This window comes from Heterodontus francisci, chromosome 3 (genome assembly GCF_036365525.1).
Source record: "Heterodontus francisci isolate sHetFra1 chromosome 3, sHetFra1.hap1, whole genome shotgun sequence".
Lineage (NCBI taxonomy): Eukaryota > Metazoa > Chordata > Chondrichthyes > Heterodontiformes > Heterodontidae > Heterodontus > Heterodontus francisci.
In genome coordinates this window covers 50,665,198-50,687,683 of record NC_090373.1, presented here as the reverse complement: position 1 = coordinate 50,687,683, position 22,486 = coordinate 50,665,198, and the positions used below count along the sequence as shown (strand labels likewise).

At 45.3% G+C, this 22,486-nt stretch overlaps 1 protein-coding gene across 1 annotated transcript in view; it reads right to left on the bottom strand.

The window, feature by feature from the left end:
* The window catches only part of sntg2 (syntrophin, gamma 2), a 325,968-nt gene that overhangs the window by 220,406 nt on the left and 83,076 nt on the right, over positions 1 to 22,486 (bottom strand). The window contains exon 9 of the mRNA XM_068028487.1: positions 15,824 to 15,915. Coding sequence (XP_067884588.1) covers positions 15,824 to 15,915 — 92 coding nt within the window. The remainder of the gene's footprint in view (positions 1 to 15,823; positions 15,916 to 22,486) is intronic.

Here is a 22,486-nt window from a genome sequence, read left to right as displayed (position 1 = left end):
GTCATCTATCAACATTTGGTTTGCATCATTGCTAACTCCCGCAATTCAATTTGCTAATGTTTGCCATTCACATAGAAAACTTAAATATAGATTCTCATGCTTCAATTGTGTGCAGTGTGAACCTTACACAAATTGTTTGCTCAATGAGTAACTCATAAGAGTATAACACTGAAAGCACAAAAATGGAATATTACAAAACCAAGAATATGTTTGAGTTCATGATTTCAATCAACTAATTTTAATGCCTGCAATATGCAAAAGGTTATAGGGAAAGATGAGATGTTTCTATTGGCATGGAAGTGAGATTAAAAATCAGCCCTAATATGTTGGACAGTATAATGTTAGTTTCTTGTGTGGTAAAAAGGCTCCAAAATGCTCCTACTTAGCATGCCATAATCTTCAGACTTCAGCCTTCTTTTCATTCTTCTTTCCCTTCTCATTGCACCAACTGTTGGCTCCATTGATTGTGCCCTCTGGAACTTTCTCCCTAGACTTCTCTCCCTTTAATAATCACTCAAAAACTTATTGCTTCAGTGAAGCTTTCCTCCCACTTCTCATTTTTTTTTTCTTCCTGGTTCAGCCTCCTTTTTCAATGCCCATCTGTGAAGGGCTTTGGGATGCTTTTTCCCATGAAAGGAAATTCAAACTCTTATTATTATTTGTTCTCTTCATTTCATCTTAATTTAGAACACCATGAGGGTCCTTAACCTCTTTTGCCCTCCTTCTCAACTCTTGTGCACTGTACTCTAGTTATTTAAGCCATTGAAGGAAGGTTTTCCAAAATATAACTCCCTGATCCACAAAGGTAATCTCTATTATTGAAGCTTGACTTATTGTTTTCCAAAGATGATGGTTCTTTGGACTTAGCAATAAAGAAATGTGAGTTTCCATTGATTAGCCCTGTCCAGTAACCTTCAAGCTCAATCCTAACCAAATATTTATCTATTTCTTTATTGAAAGAGTTAAGCAATTTTAATCAGCATTGTATTGGGTGCTTTGCTGTTCCACTGCTCTCGCTCTTGAGATGTGATTGTTTTAAACGTGTTCCCTCTATGTTCGATATTCCCAGTTGAAGTTGCATAGCCTTTTGCATCTACATTATCTACGCTTTTCATCATTTTAAAGACCCGAGTTATATCCCTCGACAATTTATTTTTTTCCAGTGACCTAGTGCTACATCATGTATAAGTCTCCATTTAAGCTTTTAAACTTTCTTCATTAAACCCAACTCAACTGACATTCTCATTATTGCTATGGGTTGCTACCAGAGAAGAATTCGCATTGATCAAATGAAAACTTTATATCTTTTTTTGGTTCTAACTGCAGAAAGACATTCCATGACATAAATTACTAATACCTAATCAATTTTATTTTAACATGAGACAATATCTCTGGAATAGAATTATTAGATAAGCCGATAACATGAACCACTCCAATGACTCAGAGTGCCACTCATGATCATCAGCTGTGCCAGACAGCACAGTGGTTTCCATCCCTGAAGGCCGTGACCCATCAGAGCGTTAAGTCTGCAACATACATCATGTCATGAGAGTTGAGCTTGTGATTTTCCTGCATTACTTTCATGACAGAAGAACGCAGATCCAGTTTCTGCAGCACATGCCGCTTTCCAAGGAATGATCCCTGTTGCCTGCCCATGAGTCTAGTGTGCTTAAGATTGTGAGTGAAGCAGCCAGTACTCCCTTACAGCCCATCTCAAATGGCATCATCTGCTGATAACAGCCCCCAACTTCCATTTCACCTATAGATCTGTATACTTCCTAACAGAGCTTACGCACGCAGCTTCCAGACCATCCTCCCATGGGGTGAGCAGTTGTCTACCAAGCATTCTTTTCTTAGCTGTGCTCCACAGCACAAGGTCCAGATGAAGGTTTAACCAAAATGTTCAGCTTAAAATAGTTCACAGATGTGCTGTGATATCCAGAGGCAGGATTGCCTCATGGCCCAGAATTAAAGGTGTGGCGGTGGCCATGCCCACCAGCTGAAAAGCCAGGGGTGAGCCTGACTCCGCTGGGCCTGGAAGCTACTACACGCTATTTAGTGTGGCTCAGGCACTTAATTGGTTTTAGTTGGGACTTCTGCTCCTTTGAGGCAGTGAGTCCCGCCTCCAATTGCTGCCAGCCAATCACAGGGCCGGCAGCTCAGTAATATCAGAAGCGGGGAGGCGGTGGCATAATGGTATTGTCACTCGATTAGTAACCCAGAGACCCAGGGTATTGCTCTGGGGCCATGGGTTCGAATCCCACCAAAGCAGAAGGTGGAATTTGAATTGAATTAATAAAATCTGGATTGAAACCTAGCCTAATGATGGCCATGAAACCATTGTCGATTGTTGTAAAAACACATCTGGTTCACTAATGTCCTTTAGGGAAGGAAATCTGCAGTCTTTACCTGGTCTGGCCTACATATGATTCCAGACTCACACTCTTAAATGGCCAAGCAAGTCACTCAGTTGTATCTAACCGTTACAAAGTTAATAAAGAATTAAACTGGAGAGACCACTTGGCATTGACCGAGGTACCGGAAATGACAACGGCAAATCCAGCCCTGTCGATCCTGCAAAGTCCTCCTTACTAACATCTGGGGACTTGTGCCAAAGTTGGGAGAGCTGTCCCACAGACTAGTCAAGCAACAGCCTGACATAGTCATATTCAAGGAATCATACCTGACAGGCAATATCTCATCACAATCCCCAGGTACGTCCTGTCCCACTGGCAGGACAGACCCAGCAGAAGTGGCGGCACAGTGGTATACAGTTAGGAGGGAGTTGCCCTGGACATGACCCCGGACCCCATGAAGACTCATGGCATCAGGTCAAACTGGAGCAAGGAAACCTCTTGCTGATTACCACGCTCCCTCAGCTGATGAATCAGTACTCCTCCATGTTGAACATCACTTGGAGGAAGCACTGAGGGTGGCAAGGGCGCAGAATGCACTCTGTGTGGCTCGGTACTGACCGAGCTGGCTGAGTCCTAAAGGTCATAGCTGCTCGACTGGGTCTGCGGCAGGTGGTGAGGGAACCAACAAGAGGGAAAAACATACTTGACCTCGTTCTGACCAATCTGCTTGCCGCAGATGCATCTGTCCATGACAGTATTGGTAGGAATGACCACCGCACAGTCCTTGTGGAGATGAGGTCCTGTCTTCACATTGAGGATACCCTCCATCGTATTGTGTGGCACGACCATCGAGCTAAATGGGATAGATTTCAAACAGATCTAGCAATGCAAAACTGGGCATCCATGAGGCGCTGTGGGCCATCAGCAGCAGCAGAACTGTACTCAACCACAATCTGTAACCTCATGGCCCGGCATATCCTCCACTCTCTCATTACTATCAAGCCTGGAGACCAACCCTGGTTCAATGAAGAGTGCAGGAGGGCATGCCAGGAGCAGCACCAGGCATACCTCAAAATCAGGTGTCAACCTGTTGAAGCTACAACACAGGACTATATGCGTGCCAAACTGCGTAAGCAGCATGTGATAGACAGAGCTAAGCGATCCCATAACCAACAGATCAGATCTAAGCTCTGCAGTCCTATCACATCCAGCCATGAATGGCGGTGGACAATTAATCCCCCACTATCAACATCCTAGGGGCTACCATTGACAAGAAACTGAACTGGAGTAGCCATATAAATACCGTGGCTACAAGAGCAGGTCAGAGGCGAGGAATCCTGAAGCGAGTAACTCACCTCCTGAACCCCCAAAGCCTGTCCACCATCTACAAGGCACAAGTCAGGTGTGTGATGAAATACTCTCCACTTGCCTGGATGGGTGCAGCTCCAACAACACTCAAGAAGCTCGACACCATCCAGGACAAAGCAGCCCACTTGATTGGCCCCCCTTCTACAAACATTCACTCCCTCCACCACCGACGCACAGTGGCAGCAGTGTGTACCATCTACAACATGCACTGCAGCAATGCACCAAGGCTCCTTAGACAGCACCTTCCAAACCCGCGACCTCTACCAACTAGAAGGACAAGGGCAGCAAATGCATGGGAACATCACCACCTGCAAGTTCCCCTCCAAGTCATACACCATCCTGACTTGGAACTATATCACCGTCCTTCACTGTCACTAGGTCAAAATCCTGGAACTCCCTTCCTAACAGCACTGTGGGTGTACCTACCCCAAATGGACTACTGCGGTTCAAGAAGTCAGCTCACCACCACCTTCTCAAGGGCAATTAGGGATGGGCAATAAATGCTGGCCTGGCCAGCGACGCCCAAAGCCCATGAATGAATAAAAAAAGAAGATGGTTCCGCCAGGGCACTTAGCTCCTGACCTCATTACAGCCTTGGTTCAAACATGGACAAAAGAGTCGAACTCAAGAGGTGAGTGAGAGTGACTGCCCACCCTTGACATCAAGGCAGCATTTGACCGAGTATGGCTTCAAGGAGCCCTAGCAAAACTGGAGTCAATGGGAATCGGGGGAAAACTCTCCGCTAGTTGAAGTCATACCTAGCGCAAAGGAAGATGGTGTGGTTGTTAGAGGTCCATCATCTGAGCTCCAGGACATCACTGCAGGAGTTCCTCAGGGCAGTGTCCTCGGCCCAACCATCTTCAGCTGCTTCATCAATGACCACCAAAGATTTCTATTACAATCTGCCACTCCTGCAGTTTTCAGTGAGTGAGTGCCTGAATGGAAATGTACTGCTGCTACTCTCCGGTCCCTACGGACAGAACCATAATCCAGCACTACAACTCTCAGAGAGCACCATGTGCCTGCATGATGACAGGCTGTGTCCCTGTTGCGCGACCCTGGAGGTTAATGAGCGGAGTGGGTCACGATGGAGATGGTAGTTATTGCGGTCAGCCTGGGGAACCAGCAGCATGCTGATTAAAGTGAAGGTAAGCCCAAGGCTTGTGGCCAAGGCACAGTGGGAGTGAAGGAGACACAGAGAGACACAGAGAGAGATCGAGAGTCAGACACAGAGAGAGGGGGAGAGAGAGGGGAGAGTTAGACAGCGAGAGGAAGAGAGAGACAGACAGACAGAGAGAGGGAGTCAGACAGCGAGAGGGAGAGAGAGAGGGGCAGACAGACACAGAGGGCTGGATTTTACCTTAGGCGGACGGGAATTTCCGCTTCCGCCTAGCCCGGGGATCCATCCCGCAATTTACGGGTCCCCAGGTTTTAATGGTCCCGAAGCGGGACTTCCACCCGCCAGAGGGAGGAGGTCCCGTCTCAGTGAGCTGCCGGCCAATCAGCAGGGAGAGACAGACAGAGAGGCGGAGAGAGGAACAGACACAGAGAGGGGAGAGGCAGACAGACACTGACAGAGGGAAAAAGAGAGAGAGACAGACACAGAGATAGGGGGATACAGGCAGAGAGAGGGATAGAGAGACAGACACTGAGAGGGGCAGAGAGAGAGAGAGAGAGACAAACATAGAGAGGGGGTGACAGGCACAGAGAGAGGGATAGAGAGAAACAGACAGAGAGAGAGAGAGAGGGAGAGAGAGGGAGTCAGATACAGAGAGGGGGAGTCGGAAACAAAGAGAGGGGGAGAGAGGGTGAGAGAGTTGGAGAGAGAGATAGACAGAGAGAGAGGGAGAGAGGGGAGAGAGAGGGGAAGTCAGACACAGAGGGAGTGGGAGAGAGAGACAGACACAGAGAGAGGGAGAGAGAGAGACAAACACAGAGAGAGGGAGAAAGAGGGAGGGAGAGACAGACACAGAGAGGGGACAGGCTAGATACAGAGAGCAGGGGAGTCAGGCAGAGAGAGAGGGAGAGAGAGACCGGAGAGAGAGACAGACAGACACAGAGAGAGGGAAAGAGAGAGAAAGACAGAGAGGAGGGAGAGAGAGGGGGAGAGAGAGATAAACACTGAGAGGGGGAGACAGACACAGAGAGAGACAAATAGAGAGACAGACACAGAGAGGGAAGGAGTCAGGCACAGAGAGAGGGGAAGTCAGACACAGGGAGAGGGAGAGAGAGGGGTGAGTCAGACAGAGAGAGAGGGGGAGAGAGAGACAGACGCAGAGGGAGAAACAGAAGGGGGGGTGGAGAGAGAGACACACACACACAGAGAGAGGGAGAAAGAATCCCCCTTTCCCATGTAATGGAGTGCAGGAATCCCCCTTTCCCATGTAATGGAGTCCAGAAGTGGGACTTCCACCCGCCAGAGGGAGGAGGTCCCGCCTCAGTGAGCTGCCGGCCAATCAGCAGGGAGAGACAGACAGAGAGGCGGAGAGAGGAACAGACACAGAGAGGGGAGAGGCAGACAGACACTGACAGAGGGAAAAAGAGAGAGAGACAGACACAGAGATAGGGGGATACAGGCAGAGAGAGGGATAGAGAGACAGACACTGAGAGGGGCAGAGAGAGAGAGAGAGAGACAAACATAGAGAGGGGGTGACAGGCACAGAGAGAGGGATAGAGAGAAACAGACAGAGAGAGAGAGAGAGGGAGAGAGAGGGAGTCAGATACAGAGAGGGGGAGTCGGAAACAAAGAGAGGGGGAGAGAGGGTGAGAGAGAGTTGGAGAGAGAGATAGACAGAGAGACACAGGGGTGGGGGGTACAGACAGAGAGAGGGACAGCGAGAGGCAGACACAGACACAGAGAGAGAGAGAGAGAGGGAGAGAGAGAGACAGATGCAGAGAGAGGGAGAGGGAGACAGAGGGAATCAGACACACATGGAGGGAGAAAGAGAGAGTAGGAATCAGACACAGGGAGAGAGAGAGTGTCAGACACAGAGAGACGGGGAGAGAGGGACAGACATAGAGAGGGAGAGACAGACAGAGAGGGGGAAAGAGAGACTGACACAGTGAGGGGAAAGACAGACAGATACAAAGAGAGAGGAAGGAGTCAGCCAAAGAGAGAGGAAGAGAGAGAGAGACAGAGACAGAGAGGGGGAGAGCGAGACACAGAGAGAGGGAGAGAGAGTGACGGACACAGAGAGGGGGGAGAGAGAGAGAGTGATCACAATCACTCCTGACAGATGGACATCTATGTGGAATACTCTGCATTGCATCGTTAAGTGTGCGGGCAGACATTGTCTACTTATGCAAGCAAACACAATGCCAGGTATCTCATTAAATCAGTGTTCAATATAGTTAGTCTTCTCATTTAAAGCTTGTTCACAAAAATACACATTTTTTATTATTTTGATTAACAGTAAAATATATTTTTAATGCCTCTATTGTTCTGAAAATTTCTCACTGGCCCCCAATGTAGGACAAAATTTGTAATGTGGCCCCTGTTTGAAAGCAACAAAAAGTACTTCAACACCTCGCCTGACTACTCTCTGTAGACTGTTGAAACTTTAGGCAATGATAGAAAAGATCCAAAAACTTTTGCAGCAACAGTCAGAAGAAATAATCCAGCAACTAGCCTGTAAGTAGTTCATGATCACTTTTTGTAGAACTGACAGGGTTTCTTCATGCCGTTTAACGTTGTGTTCCACTGTACAAGGTTAAGTCAAGGCATAGGCTGGAGCACGGCATTTGAAAATGGCAGCGCTGGCATCAAATCATTTTTTCATACTAATTATTGTCATAATTTGTTTCCTCTGCATGCTGCCGGCGTTCGTTAAATACATGTATGCGCAAACTCCATCTCATCGGAAGATTGCACGTACATCTCAGAAATTATTTTCAAGCGTTATAGGAGGCCACATAGCACCTCCAAAAATGGGCACTTCAGAGCCCAACTTCTCCCCCAGAATACCCTACCAGAAACAGTGATGGAAGTAGAATCCTTAAAATCTTTAAAAGGAAAGTGGATAAATAATTGAAAAATAAAAACATTAAAAGTGTATGGAAATATGAGGTGCAAAGTCACCTGCTCATTCCAAGCATGTTACACTTACCACATGTCAGGCTGGATGCCGGTTGGGCCCCCGGTGCCAGGCCGAAAAGGCAGTGGGAACCCCACCTCGGTCTTTCCAAGCAGCCCTCCCCGACGCGATCGTGTGTTGCTCCAGTAATTAAGTGCCCGGTGCCAGGATCCCTGTCCCTTTAAAGATGGGAATCTCGCCTACAAGAGCTGCTGGCCAATCACAGGGCTGGCAGCTCAACAGTATCAGCAGTGCCACCGGGACCGGTGGCTATTTCTGGTACTGCAGCGGCCTTGGATCCAGGCCCAGCATTGGACATCTGGACCTCAGGTAAGTGAGGCGGTGTCACCGAGGCCAGTCCAGAAGGCCCCAGTGAGGGGGAGGGAAAGGGTGGACATGTAATGCAGGAGGAGGGAGGATCGAGGGAGGTGGAGGTTTTCCCTGTGGGAATCCTCCGTGGGCCACAGATTGCCCATGGAGGGACGCCCCAAGCTCACAGGGAGGGTGCCTCGTATTACTGGGTGACATCCCCACATGGCGGAGGTATCTCCTACTTCTGGTTAAATCCCAGTGGCAGAGGGAAGAGGCCCTTAAGTGACCGTTAATAGGCCTCTAGGCAGGAAGGCCGTGGTTGGCCTAACTGGCCCCTGACAAAATTACTTGGCGACAGGGGGGCAATGGGCCCTGCACCCCTGCCCCCCATCGCAATTCTACAGGAACCCCCACACCACCACCCCCCCTCCCCCCCCCCCGTCCCCTGCCTCTGACCCTGCCTGTCATGTCTCAAATTGCTTATATACTTTATCCCAAGATGTTATTTTTTGATAGAAAGAGAGGAACAGCTGATTTTGGACCTATCGGGTCTTTCGCACCACAAATCTGGGTGTGTTTTAGACTAATTGATAAATTCATCACTACGATTATTTATCATTCCTTTCCATTATCTTTACATCATGTGACTATCGGAATGGTAGAAGGTGAGCTAGATAGACCTTGGTGCTTTCACATTGAGCAATTCCTATGTTCCTACGATTTGGTTTCAATCATGGCCTTTGAATAGAATCAGGTTGATGCTGAGTGAAACATTCAATTTATCCAATATTTGCTATTAAAGATACTGTGAAAGACAAGAGGAATCAATCAGTACTGAAGCAAAGGTTCCTTGATAATGCCGCGTAACCTCGTCCTCAAAAGAATCCCCCCACTGCACCTAAATGGCATTTTCATTGGTCACTCTCGTTCCTCTGATCTCCTCAGAATAAGACTGCTGAACCAAAGCCATTTAATCCCAAAATCATGGCAGGCTTCTGTCATGCATTGTCCATAGGGAGTGAGGTTGAAACTGAATCAACCTCCCAGATAACACATGTAAAAAAGCAAGTGAAAACATGAAGGAGTGGCAATAGTTTTATGTTAACAATTCTACTTCTATTTCTGCAAACTCAGCAGCAAAGGTACAAAGAAATGTTCATCAAAGGCCTTATGCCATAAAGCTAGAAGTTAAATTTGAATAGTTCAGGCGTACTTCATTTGTCCCTAGGAATTGTTTCACTCACTGTGAAATTATCACTTCAAGGTGCATAGGAAATGAAATATATGGTGCTTATGTTAATGCATATGAAAGAAAGGACTGTCAAGAGTGTAGCTTCCTATTAACAGTAGAACTGCAACTGGTTATATCAGCACAGTTAATGTTACTAGGAAAACGAGCAACCTTGTTAACAGTGCTGCTTTTATGTGTGTGGTAACTCTGTTATTGTCATAATATTTTAATGTGTAACAAATACATAGATATGAGAAGGTGCCAGAGGGCAAATCATCCTCGAACAACTACGAGCCTGTCACCTGAATTACACGGACTTTTGCCTATGTTTAAACATTAAATCTGTAATGTGGCAGCACAGGGAGGAGAATCTTTTTAACCCGAAGGCAGAATTTGGAAAATCAAACAATCAAATCTAGCTGACAATACGTAAAAACAGACACTAAACGAGGTGGCAGATTCATTTCAACTAACACAGATAGACACATGGAATGCAATCATCTAAAGTGGCGCATAGCTGCTTTAAATCTTCTGGGCCAAAATTAAAATACTAAGCATTCAGTTAGTGAGCGAGCAGTTCTTGTTATTTGCATGCTGATTTTCCCCTATCCATGCTTCTATTCGCCATCTCCTCCAGCAGTGTAACACAGACTGATGCATCACTGGAGAAGTCATATCTAGGATATTGGGTCCAATTACAGGCGCATTACCCCAAAGAGGAAATTGCTGCATTTAGAAAGGAATCAGAGTGAACAGTTGATTCAGCAACTTAAGATCCTTAAATTATGTGGAAAAGGTGACTGACGGGAGACTTGATTTAACTCTTCAAATGGCATAGAGGCACTGATGGTGCAGCAATTAGTGAGGCTGCTGATTTTGTATGTCAGTACATAACCAGAGGATATGGCTTTAAAAGTAACAACCTCAGCTAAGAAAGGAAACTCTTTCACCCTGCCCCCAACCCTCTACACCCCTTGTGCAAAGTAACGGATGTAGAACAAAGTTTCAGCAAAAGCAATTTAGGCTGTGTCAAATAACTCATTTAACCACATGGGAACTTGTACTTTTGAGCACCTTCCTGTCGAACAACATAACAAAGTGCTTTACTAGAAGGTAAAGAGGATGACAAAGAGAAAGCAGCAAAGGTGAGGGGGAAAGGTGGATTATAGGTACAATCAAAGAGCTGCATTTTCAAAAGGCTTTTTAAGACAGGCAGAGTGAGACAAAATGGTTTTGGGGAGAATTCTAAAGAGCAAGATATAGTGGGAGTGAAATCTGTCTCAGGCGGTGGTGCAACGGCTGTATGTTTTACATTGTGTTACAGTCAGGTGAGGAGAGGTTGAAGGGCTTCCCTCTTTTCCCTCTCTTTGTTTGACCACAACAGGTTTAATTCTTTTTTAAACTGGATGTACTGGCCAATTCAGTTGGTGTTTGATTACTTACTTGCTATGATTATAACAAGAACCAATCGGATAGGTTTTCTTGAGTTTAACAAGGAAAGAGGTTAACTTTATTGGACCTAAACCTAATCAATAAAAATAATAAACTACGTGCCAACTTACTTACACACACACACACACACACACACACACACACACACACACACACACACACACACACACACACACACACACACACACACACACACACACACACACACACACACACGTTACAGAGTGGGGAAAGGTAGATTGGTTGAGTTCGAGTCCATAGAAAAAACGGGTATACAATCTGGGGTTTGATGATTCGTCTGGCTTCTAGCTGAATTTGATGGTCCTGAGGCTTTTAGTTTGAAGAGGTAGATAACTGGTTCAGTGGGTCTCTTGGAGATAGTGATATGGATGATTTCCTCCAATGAGGTTTCTGATTGTAGCCGAAGTATGCAAAGGTGGTCAGTCAACAGGCAGGGTTGGAAGCTTGCAAGCTGGAATGGAGAGAGAGAGAGGGTCCCCCACTAGGGTCTGCACGTTCTGAGTCCAGAGGCTTCTTCTTGCTGCCCCAGTGACTGAAGCAAAAGCTGCAAATGTGGAGTGGAGGGAGTGAAAAACAATCATCCAGATTAGAGAAGCTGAGGGTGAGTGCTGGGATATGTTCCATTATTGGCATTTCCAAAGGTCTCAATAGGAGAATTTTATTGTAGATACATACAAGTGGAATGGAAAGAATGCCCATGGTAGCTGGGAATTTCCAGAGACCCACTTAATCTAGGAGATTTTAAAAAGAACAGATAAAAGATGACTTTGTTATCAGCTTAGGGTGGCCATATAATTTGCAACACTGTATCCTACATTGCAAGGCTTGTGAGGAGGGAGACGAAATGTCTGCTCATCCCCAGCAAGAACCAAGACCCAGGAAGTTTAATGGAACTGTTTGTTCTTTTCCTTTTAGCAAGAAGAAATACTGGTAATTACTATGCTTGAATCACTGAGTGATTATCATGTGACAAGCCTCTAAAATATAAATTCAGATCTCCAGACAGAGGATGAAAGACAATTATCATTCAACAAAGAAAGTTGGTGTGACAATTGTGTCTGATTTTTTTCAGCACAATGGAAAACAAAACTAGGAGGCTTGAAAAATGGACTGCCAATGATCTATCACCCATTTTGTTCTACTGCCCAAGACAGATTTCACCCCCAGTGACTGAAGCAAAAGCTGCGAATGTGGAGTGGAACATTAGAACATTACAGCGCAGTACAGGCCCTTCGGCCCTCGATGTTGCGCCGACCTGTGAAACCATCTGACCTACACTATTCCATTTTCATCCATATGTCTATCCAATGACCACTTAAATGCCCTTAAAGTTGGCGAGTCTACTACTGTTGCAGGCAGGGCATTCCACGCCCCTACTACTCTCTGAGGGAGTGAAAAACAATCATTCAGATTAGAGAAGCTGAGGGTGAGTTCTGGGATATGTTCCATTATTGGCATTTCTAAAAGTCTCAATCGGAGAATTTTATTGAAGTTACATATAAGTGGAATGGAAAGAATGCCCATGGTAGCTGGGAATTTCCAGAGACCCGCTTAATCTAGGAGGTCAGGTGGAACATCCACCCCAGCCCCTTACACTAGAAAATGTCAGAACCTAAGAAAAGAGATGGAATCCTTGAGAAACCAAGATCCGCCCCATTTTCCACATCACAATTGGAAATTGCTGGGTTTTCATCTTAGCCTAGACCAGAACTTTGTGCTCAGTGTCCTTCAATTCAGCATCTGAGAAGAGTTTGGAGACAAAAGAAATCCACTAGCTTCTTGCATGTTATGTGAATAAGAATATCACTCTGAGAACAGGATTGGAGTTAATAGAGAATATGGCTAGTGTTTAAAATAATCTGATATGACATCAGCCCTAATGGATGCTGCTCTGCTGAAATTAAGTGCGGAGAAGACACTATTGCCAGTGGAAGCATGAGGTCAAGGCTGAATAGTGATGTGACGGTAGGTGAATATTCTGTAGTTTCTCTTAATAATCTTTGGGAACCATGGAGCAGAACTTCCCCTCAGAAGCTCAGAAGATTAATTGGATGAAATAGAGTCCATGATAAAGTAAATTGTACATGGTATGTGGAAGAAGCATGGCGAGGGTCCAAATAGGCCTTTTCTCATTGTATGTTTTCTAATAGTCCTCTTAGTTCTGCAAGCAAATCTGCAGCGTAACACTGCTGTGTGAACAATGTCTCATTTTAATGCTTTCTCACCATTTCTGTCTTCAGAATATATATTGTTTTGGGAGACAAGCGCTTCCTGACAGAGTAAACAGTCAGCTTACTGTTGGATGCATTTCCCAATCCTAGCTGTAAACTCTTGTTGATTCAGCTTGTGATATCCTGCTATTTTAACAAAAAAAACACGAATATCAGAAAAATGAGGAAGGGTAGTGTGGCTTGGCAGAGAAGTGTAGGCCAGATGGGAAAATATTAAAACAATGATTGAAATTCCCTCGTGTCAACCTGAATAGGATTCAGCTGTACGTTTATACAGCAGATGAAGTGAGGCAGGGAAACTGGCCTATTAATAGAGAGTCAGCTGGTCAAATCAGAAAGGGTTGATTTTACCAGACTGACTAATTTCTTAGTGACATGCTGGTTGGTGGTGAGAGATTATTGGTAATGTGAACTGGAAATGGTTCAGACACACTTCTTTCCTGCTCCTGTTTCTTGATGTTTTCTGACACGGGTTGTGATACTTAAGAGACTGAAATGAAATTTAATAATTAAATAATTCCATTGCAACTGGGCGGGGGGGGGGGGGGGTGGGGGGGTACTAGATCTATGTTAAAAACAGAAATGAATTAGTCGTATGGATCTGATGAACCTGGAAAATGATGGTACAGAAATCAGAGAAGATTCCTGTGCCTGGGGTTATTGGATCACCTGGGTACAGAACATAAGGAAAATCAGGCAGGTCAGAGCTTGTACCAGCAAGAGATTCTGTCCAATTTTCAATGCTTTTTAAGGAAGGGCAGGCTCCTCAATGTCCAATTTGGTAGTGTCCTAGGCCCAACCATCTTCAGCTGCTTCATCAATGACCTTCCTTCAATCATAAGGTCAGAAGTGGGGATGTTCGCTGATAATTGCACAATGTTCAGCACCATTCGCGACTCCTCAGATACTGAAGCAGTCTGTGTAGAAATACAGCAAGACCTAGACAATATGCAGGCTTGGGCTGATAAGTGGCAAGTAACATTCACGCCACACAAGTGCCAGACAATGACCATCTCCAACAAGAGAGAATCTAACCATCTCCCCTTGACATTCAATGGCATTGCCATCACTGAGTCCCCCACTATCTACATCCTAGGGGGTTACCATTGACCAGAAACTGAACTGGAGTAGGCATATAAATACCATGGCTACAAGAGCAGGTCAGAGGCTAGGAATCCTGCGGCGAGTAACTCACCTCCTGACTCCCCAAAACCTGTCCACCATCTACATGGCACAAGTCAGGAGTGTGATGGAATACTCTCCACGTACCTGGATGGGTGCAGCTCCAACAACACTCAAGAAGCTCGACACCATCCAGGACAAAGCAGCCTGCTTGATTGTTTGTGGATGGGGTGACATTCACTCCCTCGACCACCGACGCACAGTGGCAGCAGTGCGTACCATCTACAAGATGCACTGCAATAACACAGCAAGGCTCCGTAGCACCTTCCAAACCTGCAACCTCGACCAACTAGAAGGACAAGGGCTGCAAATGCATGGGAACACCACCACCTGCAAGTTCCGCTCCAAGTCACACACAATCCTAACTTGGAACTATATCGCCGTTCCTTCACTGTTGCTGGGTCAAAGTCCTGGAACTCCCTTCCTAACAGCACTGTGGGTGTACCTACCCCACATGGACTGCAGCAGTTCAATAAGGCAGGCAGTTCACCACCACCTTCTCAAGGGCAATTAGGGATGAGCAATAAATGCTGGCCTAGCCAGCGATGCCCACAATCCATGAATGAATTTTTTAAAAGGAGCGGGGTAAACAATCTCTACTGGCTAATGGGATGGTGGGAAGGGGTTGAGGGTCAAAGGGAACAAAGTTTGGGGGGGAAAGTTCTGAATACTATTCAAGGTTTATTATCGGGGAAGAGTGCGATTAATGTATAATCTACTCATTGAGGGCAGGGTGGGAGAAGTGATTTATGTTTGAAATGACATTTTATTGTTACATCCCAGAGATTGGGACCTTTAAATTTTAAAATGCTACTGAAGGGCTTAAAGCCCTTTAAAAATGGCCCCAGCGTGGTGGTGCCAGACGCTGTTGCCGGGTTCGCAGCAGCCGCCCCCTTTTGTCATCAGAGCGGCCACTCTGCCCCCTCTATTTAAACGAGCCCCATGTATAATATGATGGGGGCTCAGGGACGGTGCATCCACATGGGATGCTTGCTGCTTTTAGAGTGCACTGCTGCAAACTGCGACGCACTTGTAAAATTCAGCTCGTGACCTTCTGCAGCCCTCGCATAGCCATGTTTGCTGTCTCCGCATACCTTTCCCAAGAATAAAAATCTATAGCAAAGATTTTACATCTAGTACATTCATTCGCTGGCACAGAGATAATGGCTTTAAGACAGAAAGAAAGAAAATACTTGCATTTAGAGAGTGCTTTTCATGACATTGAACATCCCAAAGCACTTATAGCCGATTAAATACCTTTGTAGTTTAGTCCCTTATGATGTAGGGAACATGGCAGGCAACTTACACACAGCAGGCTCCCATAACAGCAATGAGATAATGACCCGATCATCTGTTTTTAATTGTTGGTTGAGGAATAAATATTGGCCAGGATACCAGGCAGATCTCCCCAGCTCCTCTTTGAAATAGTGCCACGGGATCTTTTATGTCACCTGAGGGGCCCTTAGTTTACCGTCTCATCCAACAGCTCACCTACAGTTATATACTATATCATATAGTCTGACTGAAACATGAAAATGAATACATCATTGTGCACTTATAATCTCTTACTGATAAAAGATGAACAAAATAGCTTACGGTATTTGTAGAGTTTCCATTTAAATGTAAACCGCTGTCAAACAGAGGAGAGGATGTCCCGCTGCTGTGGTCACTGGATGGCCCCGGTGAGCCTACACAATGAAAGAAACAATACAATACGTGTAATATTGAGGAGCAGTCAAATGCGGAGAGAGATTTTAGGATTTCATAACCTTACCCATCAGTACGGTCACAAATTAATGAATGTATTTATGTGGCCAGGACAATTTATACTTTTCTTACATGAAAGAATATATTTTTTCTCCCTAGCCCTTCAAAACACAAACATATCTGCAAATGAACCATTACAATCGTGAGACAAATATAATGAAAAATCAGACCCTGTTTGGTTTATGTGTCTCACCCTCATCCTTGAAGGCTCCTGGTGTCTATGGACCCATACTCCAACAAGTCCGTGCCTTCGAGAAAGGAGGGTGATAACATTGAGAAATATTTCACTTTCCCAACAATCCATTTTGTTTTCTTTCCAGCATCACATTTCTGCATGAGTGAAAAAACCTGACAGGCATGCGCAGGTAGCTTCACGACAAGGAAAATGCTTTGGGTAATTATTAATGTGGGACCAGAGAGTGACATTTTAATTTTTATGTCATAGCAACAGCGTACATAGAGTTATAGGAAATGTGTATTTGAGAATTGCGGTGACATCTCATCAAAATCAAAAGTAGAATTATTTTAAGTTAGTAACGATCTTAGAACTATACTTCATTCTTGTATTCATTAAATGCTATTCAAAATATTCATCACAAGATTTTACAGCAAATTGCTTTGTTGTTTATGTATGCTTTCAACACTTGGAAAAAATATTAAGTGTTCTTAGGTTATTGGTCAATAGCTGGTGCTTGTGACTTTCTTGACAGAAAAAGGCAATCCTTTGATCTGTAAAATCAAAACATACACCCAATGTGAAAGAGAATAAAGTGGAGTCCTTCCCCAGTCACTGCCAATTTCCAGTTTACAGCTACTAAAAGGACAAGTTGTTTCTCACAACGTCCGGGGTGCACTGAAATATGGGTTTTGCTCCTATTCTGCAGAATGCAGTTTCCCTGGAAAAATAATGGACACCACGCACAGGAACATTATCTAAAAATGCCATTCAATAAAATTTCTGGTTTTGCTCATTTCTAAAACAAAACCAGTTACTGAGAACCATGGAAGTTTACAACACGAAAGAAGGCCATTCGGCTTACCATGTCTTTGCCAGAGCAATCCAAAACTGCGCTTTGTTCTTCAGTTGCACTTCTCATTATTAAGATGTCCCATGTGAATCTTCTGTCACATTTTCTTGTGTGGATGTTGTAAGATCAGGGGCACGAATTTGGGCTACAGCTGCTATATGGGGGGAAAATGGTGTCCGATGTGCGTGTGCACACTTCTGCTGCGAATCACATTGAGCATCATCTTGGTCAGGGCCTTAGCATGCATGCAGTTACCCTACACCGGAAGCATTGCAGAGCAGGCAGATTATGGCATCAGTCAGCATGCAACACTGATTTGACACCACTGGTGCCATCTTGGAGCTCTGCATTCCAGTTGATGCCCTCTCTTAGGCATTAAGCAGCAGGAAGGACCCACCACTCAGTGCTATTTAAAGGGATCATCAACTATTTACAGGTTAATTTCTGATTGATTTCTTAAGGATGTTACTATGATTCTACAAGTTTCATAGTTCTTTCAAGTTGCAAAAGTCTGCAGGGTGTGGTGTGGCAGGTATTGAAGGACATTTTGCTGACTTCATGGCTCCTTCACAAACTGCTTGCACTATGAAGCATTCCCCTTGGACTACAGCATGACTGGGAGAATGAAGAGAGATTGCGCAGAGCAGGACAAGCTGCTAGAGAAGGGAGGGGGAGAAGGGTTTTCAGCAGGAGGCCATTTCTATTCAAGGTATTCAGGAAGCAATTATCCTACCTGAACCTCAGTGAGGAACAATATGTAAGATGTCTATGCTTCAATAAGACCATCCGCACTGAAATCTACCACCTTCTGCAACCAGAACCCAACCTCAGTGCAGGGTAAGGACTGCATTGCCAGTGACTGTGAAAGTGACTGTGACAATGAACTCCTTCCAGGCTGATGCTGGTGACATTTGCAACATCCCGCAGTTTGCCATTCACTGTTGCAAAAGAGAGGTCACTGACACTCTCTATTCAAAGAGAACTAACAATATTTCATTCTCTCTTGTCAGAGACAAGCAGACAGAGTGAGAACACAGCTTTGCCAGGATTGCAGACTTCCCCATGGTGCAGAGTGCCATTGACTGCACACACATTACTTTCTGGGTGCCGCCTGTTAACTCTGCCATGTACGAGAGCTAAAAGGGCTTCCTCTTTCTCAATGCTGCGTCAGTGAGAGACCATAGGCAGCGAAGCTTGTAGGCTGATACCCTGTGTCCTGGCAGCAGTTATGCTATGGCAGTCTGCTGTGCCAGCTACATTTGAGCCATCACAGCAAACCAAAAGCTGGCTAGTGGGCAACAAGGACTATCCGCTGACAGAATGGCTGATGTCTCTGGTGTGCAACCCACAGACATGTGTGGAGCATGCATGCATTGAAAGCCATCTGCCAGAAAAAGGAAATAGTGCAGACAATTGGCATGCTGAAACAATGACCTCAGTGCCAGAATCACTCTGGAGGAGTCCTGCACTATTTGGCAGAGTGGGTATTAAGATTTGTGACGATCTGATGCATGCTGCACAACCTTGCCATCACGAGGGGAAAGCTCTTGCCATCAGCTATACAGTGAGTAGCTGAGGAGCAGGAGCATGAGGAGGAGGAGGAAGAGGAACAAGAGGAAGAGGCACAGATTCACAGAATAGTTACAGCACAGAAGGAGGCCATTCAGCCCATCGTGTCTACGCCTGCTCTTCGAAAGAGCAGTTTACCTAGTGCAACTTCCCAGTCTTCTCCCCGTAACCCTGCACATTCTTCCTTTTCATATAACAGTCTAATCCCTTTTGAATGTTTTAATTGAACCTGCCTCCACCACATTCTCAGACAGTGCATTCCAGACCTTAACCACTCGCTGCATGAAAAAGTTTGTCTTCATGTCACTTTTGCTTCTCTTACCAAATATTTTAAATATGTGCCGTTTCGTTCTTGATCCTTTCACAAGTGGGAACAGTTTCTCTCTATCTACTCTGTCCAGACCCCTCATGATTTTAAATACCTCTATCAAATCACCTCTCAGCCTTCTCTTCTCCAAGGAAAACAATCCTAACTTCTCCAATCTATGTTCATGACTGAAATTCCTCATATCTGGAACCATTCTCGGGAATCTTTTCTGAACTCTCTCTAATGCCTTCACGTCTTTCCTAAAGTGCAGCACCCAGAACTGGACGCAATACTCCAACTGAGGCCGAACAAGCGTTTTATATAAGTTCAACATAACTTGCCTGCTCTTGTACTCTACGCCCCTATTAATAAAGCCCAGGTTATGCTTTATTAACCACTCTCTCAACCTGCCCTGCCACCTTCAATGACTTATGCACATATCACAGAATAATACAGTGCAGAAGAGGCCCTTCGGCCCATCAAGTCGGCACTGAAGCATTAAAGACACCGGACCTGTCTAGCTAATCACATTTGCCAGCACTTGGCCCATAGCCTTGAATGTTATGACGTGCCAAGTGCTCATCCAGGTACTTTTTAAAGGATGTGAGGCAACCTGCCTCTACAACCCTCCCAGGCAGTGCATTCCAGACCATCACCACCCTCTGGGTAAAAAAGTTCTTCCTCAAATCCCCCTTAAACCTCCTGCCCCTCACCTTAAACTTGTGTCCCCTCGTAACTGACCCTTCAACTAAGGGGAACAGCTGCTCCCTATCCACCCTGTCCATGCCCCTCATAATCTTGTACACTTTTGTTTTTACACCCAGATCCCTCTGCTTCTGTATCCCCTTTAGAATTGTACCCTTTATTTTATATTGTCTTTCCATGTTCTTCTGACCAAAATGAATCACCTCATATTTCTCCGCATTGAACTTCATCTGTCACCTGTCTACCCATTCCACCAACTTGTCTACGTCCTTTTTAAGTTCTACACGATCGTCCTCATGGTTCACAATGCTTCCAAGTTTCATATTATCTGCAAGCTTTGAAATTGTGCCCTGTACATCAATGTCTAGGTCATTAATATATATCAGGAAAAGCAATGGTCCCAACACTGATCCCTGGGGAACTCCACTACAAACCTTCTTCCATCCCGAAAAACATCCATTAACCACTATTCTTTGTTTCCTGTCACTCAACCAACTTTGTATTCACGTTGCTACCGTTGCTTTTATTCCATGAGCTACAATTTTGCTGTGTGGCAATGTATCAAATGCCTTTTGAAAGTCCATGTACACCACATCAACAGCATTGCCCTCATCAACCCTCTATGTACCTCCCCAAAAAACTTCAGCAAATTAGTCAAACATGATTTTCCTTAAAAAAAATCCATGCTTTCCTTAATTATCTCGCATTTGTCCATGTGACTATTAATATTGCCCTGAATTATTTTTTCCTGAAGTTTCCCCACCACCGAAGTTAAACTGACTGACCTGTAATTGTCTGGCTTAAATTTATATCCTTTTTGGAGCAAGGGTGTAACGTTTACAATTCCCCAGTCCTCTGGCACCACCCCCGAGTCTAAGGAAGACTGAAAAATTATGGCCACGTCCTTCCCACTAGCTGGTAACCTGTAGACAAACACTGAGCAATGTAACCGTACCATTATTGTTCCTTAGCTCTAGCCAAATTGATTCTGTCCTCAACCCCTCTTGGACATCCTTTTTCTCCAGCACTGCAATGCTCTCCTTAATCAATACCGCCACCCCTCCTCCTTTTTTCCCTTGCTTATCTTTCCTGAACACCTTGTATCCAAGAATATTTAACACCCAGTCCTGCCCTTCTTTGAACCAGGTCTCTGTTAAAGCCACAACATCATATTCCCACATGGCAATCTGTGCCTGTACCTCACCAATCTTACTAACCACACTCCGTGCATTCACATACTTACACATTAACCCTGATTTAGACTTTATTACATTCTCCCTTACTCTGACCCCACCTAATAACTTACTGTTCCCTACTGTCGTGCTATCTATCTCCCCCAGTATTCTGTGCACCTTGGTATTCCTCACTGATACTTGCTCCTGGTTCCCACACCCCTGACAAATTACCAGTTTTGCTTCCCTCCAATCTGAGCTCCCTCCCAGGTTCCCATCTCCCTGACAATTTAGTTTAAACCCTCCTCAACAGCACTAGCAAATATTCCTGTGAGGATATTCATCCCAGTCCTGCTAAGATGCAACCCGTCCATCTTTTACAGGTCCCACCTGCCCCAGAACCAGTCCCAATGTCTCAGAAGTGTGATGCCCTCCATCCTACACCAGTTCTCCAGCCACATTTTCAATTGCTCAATTCTCCTTTTCCTATGTTCACTTGCATCTGGGACTGGGAGTAATCCTGTGATTACTGCTTTTGAGGTCCTACTTTTTAATCTCCTTCCTAACTCCCTAAAATCTGTTTTCAGGACCTCATCCCTCTTCTTACCTATGTCATTGGTACCAATGTAGACCACGACCTCTGGCTGTTCACCTCCCCCAGAAGAACGTAGGACCTCTAAGGTTGTAATCTCAGGGTTACTCCCTGTGCCACGTGCTAGTGAGGGTAGGAATAGGAGGATAAGGCAAATGAATGCGTGGCTGAAGAGCTGGTGTAGGCGGGAGGGCTTCAGCTACTTGGATCATTGGGATCTCTTCTGGTGCAGAGGTGACCTGTGCAAGAAGGACGGGTTGCATCTGAACTGGAAGGGGACCAATATCTTTGCGGGGAGGTTTGCTCGTACTACTCGGGAGGGTTTAAACTCGTCTTGCAGCGGGGTGGGATCCAAAGTAGTAATCTCTCTGATGAGATAGTTGAGGCAAATGTAGAGGTTAAAGCAAGCAAGTCCAGCAGGCAGGCCGGGCAGGGGCAGGACAGGGAGCGTGGAAGGTCTGGTAGGCTAAACTGCATTTACTTTAATGCAAGAAGCCTGACAGGTAAGGCAGATGAACTCAGAGCTTGGATCGGTACATGGGATTGTGATATTATAGCTATTACGGAAACGTGGTTTAGGGATGGGCAGGACTGCCAGCTCAATGTTCCGGGGTACCGATGTTTCCGGTGTGACAGAGGTGGAGGTAAGAGAGGAGGGGGAGTTTCACTATTGATTAGGGAGGACATCACTGCAGTACTTAGAGAGGATATCCCGGGGGGAATGTCCAGCGAGGCCATATGGGTAGAACTTAGAAATACAAAAGGTGTGATCACTTTGATGGAACTATACAAGAGGCCCCCCAGTAGTCAGAGGGAATTAGAGGAGCATATATGTAGGGAAATCACAGATAGGTGTAGGAATTATAGGGTTGTAATAGTAGGTGATTTTAACTTCCCTAATTGACTGGGACTTCCTTAGTGCTAAGGGATCAGATGGGGAAGAATTTGTTAAGTGTGTCCAGGATACTTTTCTGAAGCAGTATGTGGATGGCCCGACTAGAGAAGGGGCTACACTCGACCTCCTCTTAGGAAATGAGGCTGGGAAGGTGGTTGATGTGTCAGTGGGGGAGCACTTTGGGATCAGTGACCTATTATAACTCTATTAGCTTCAAGATAGTT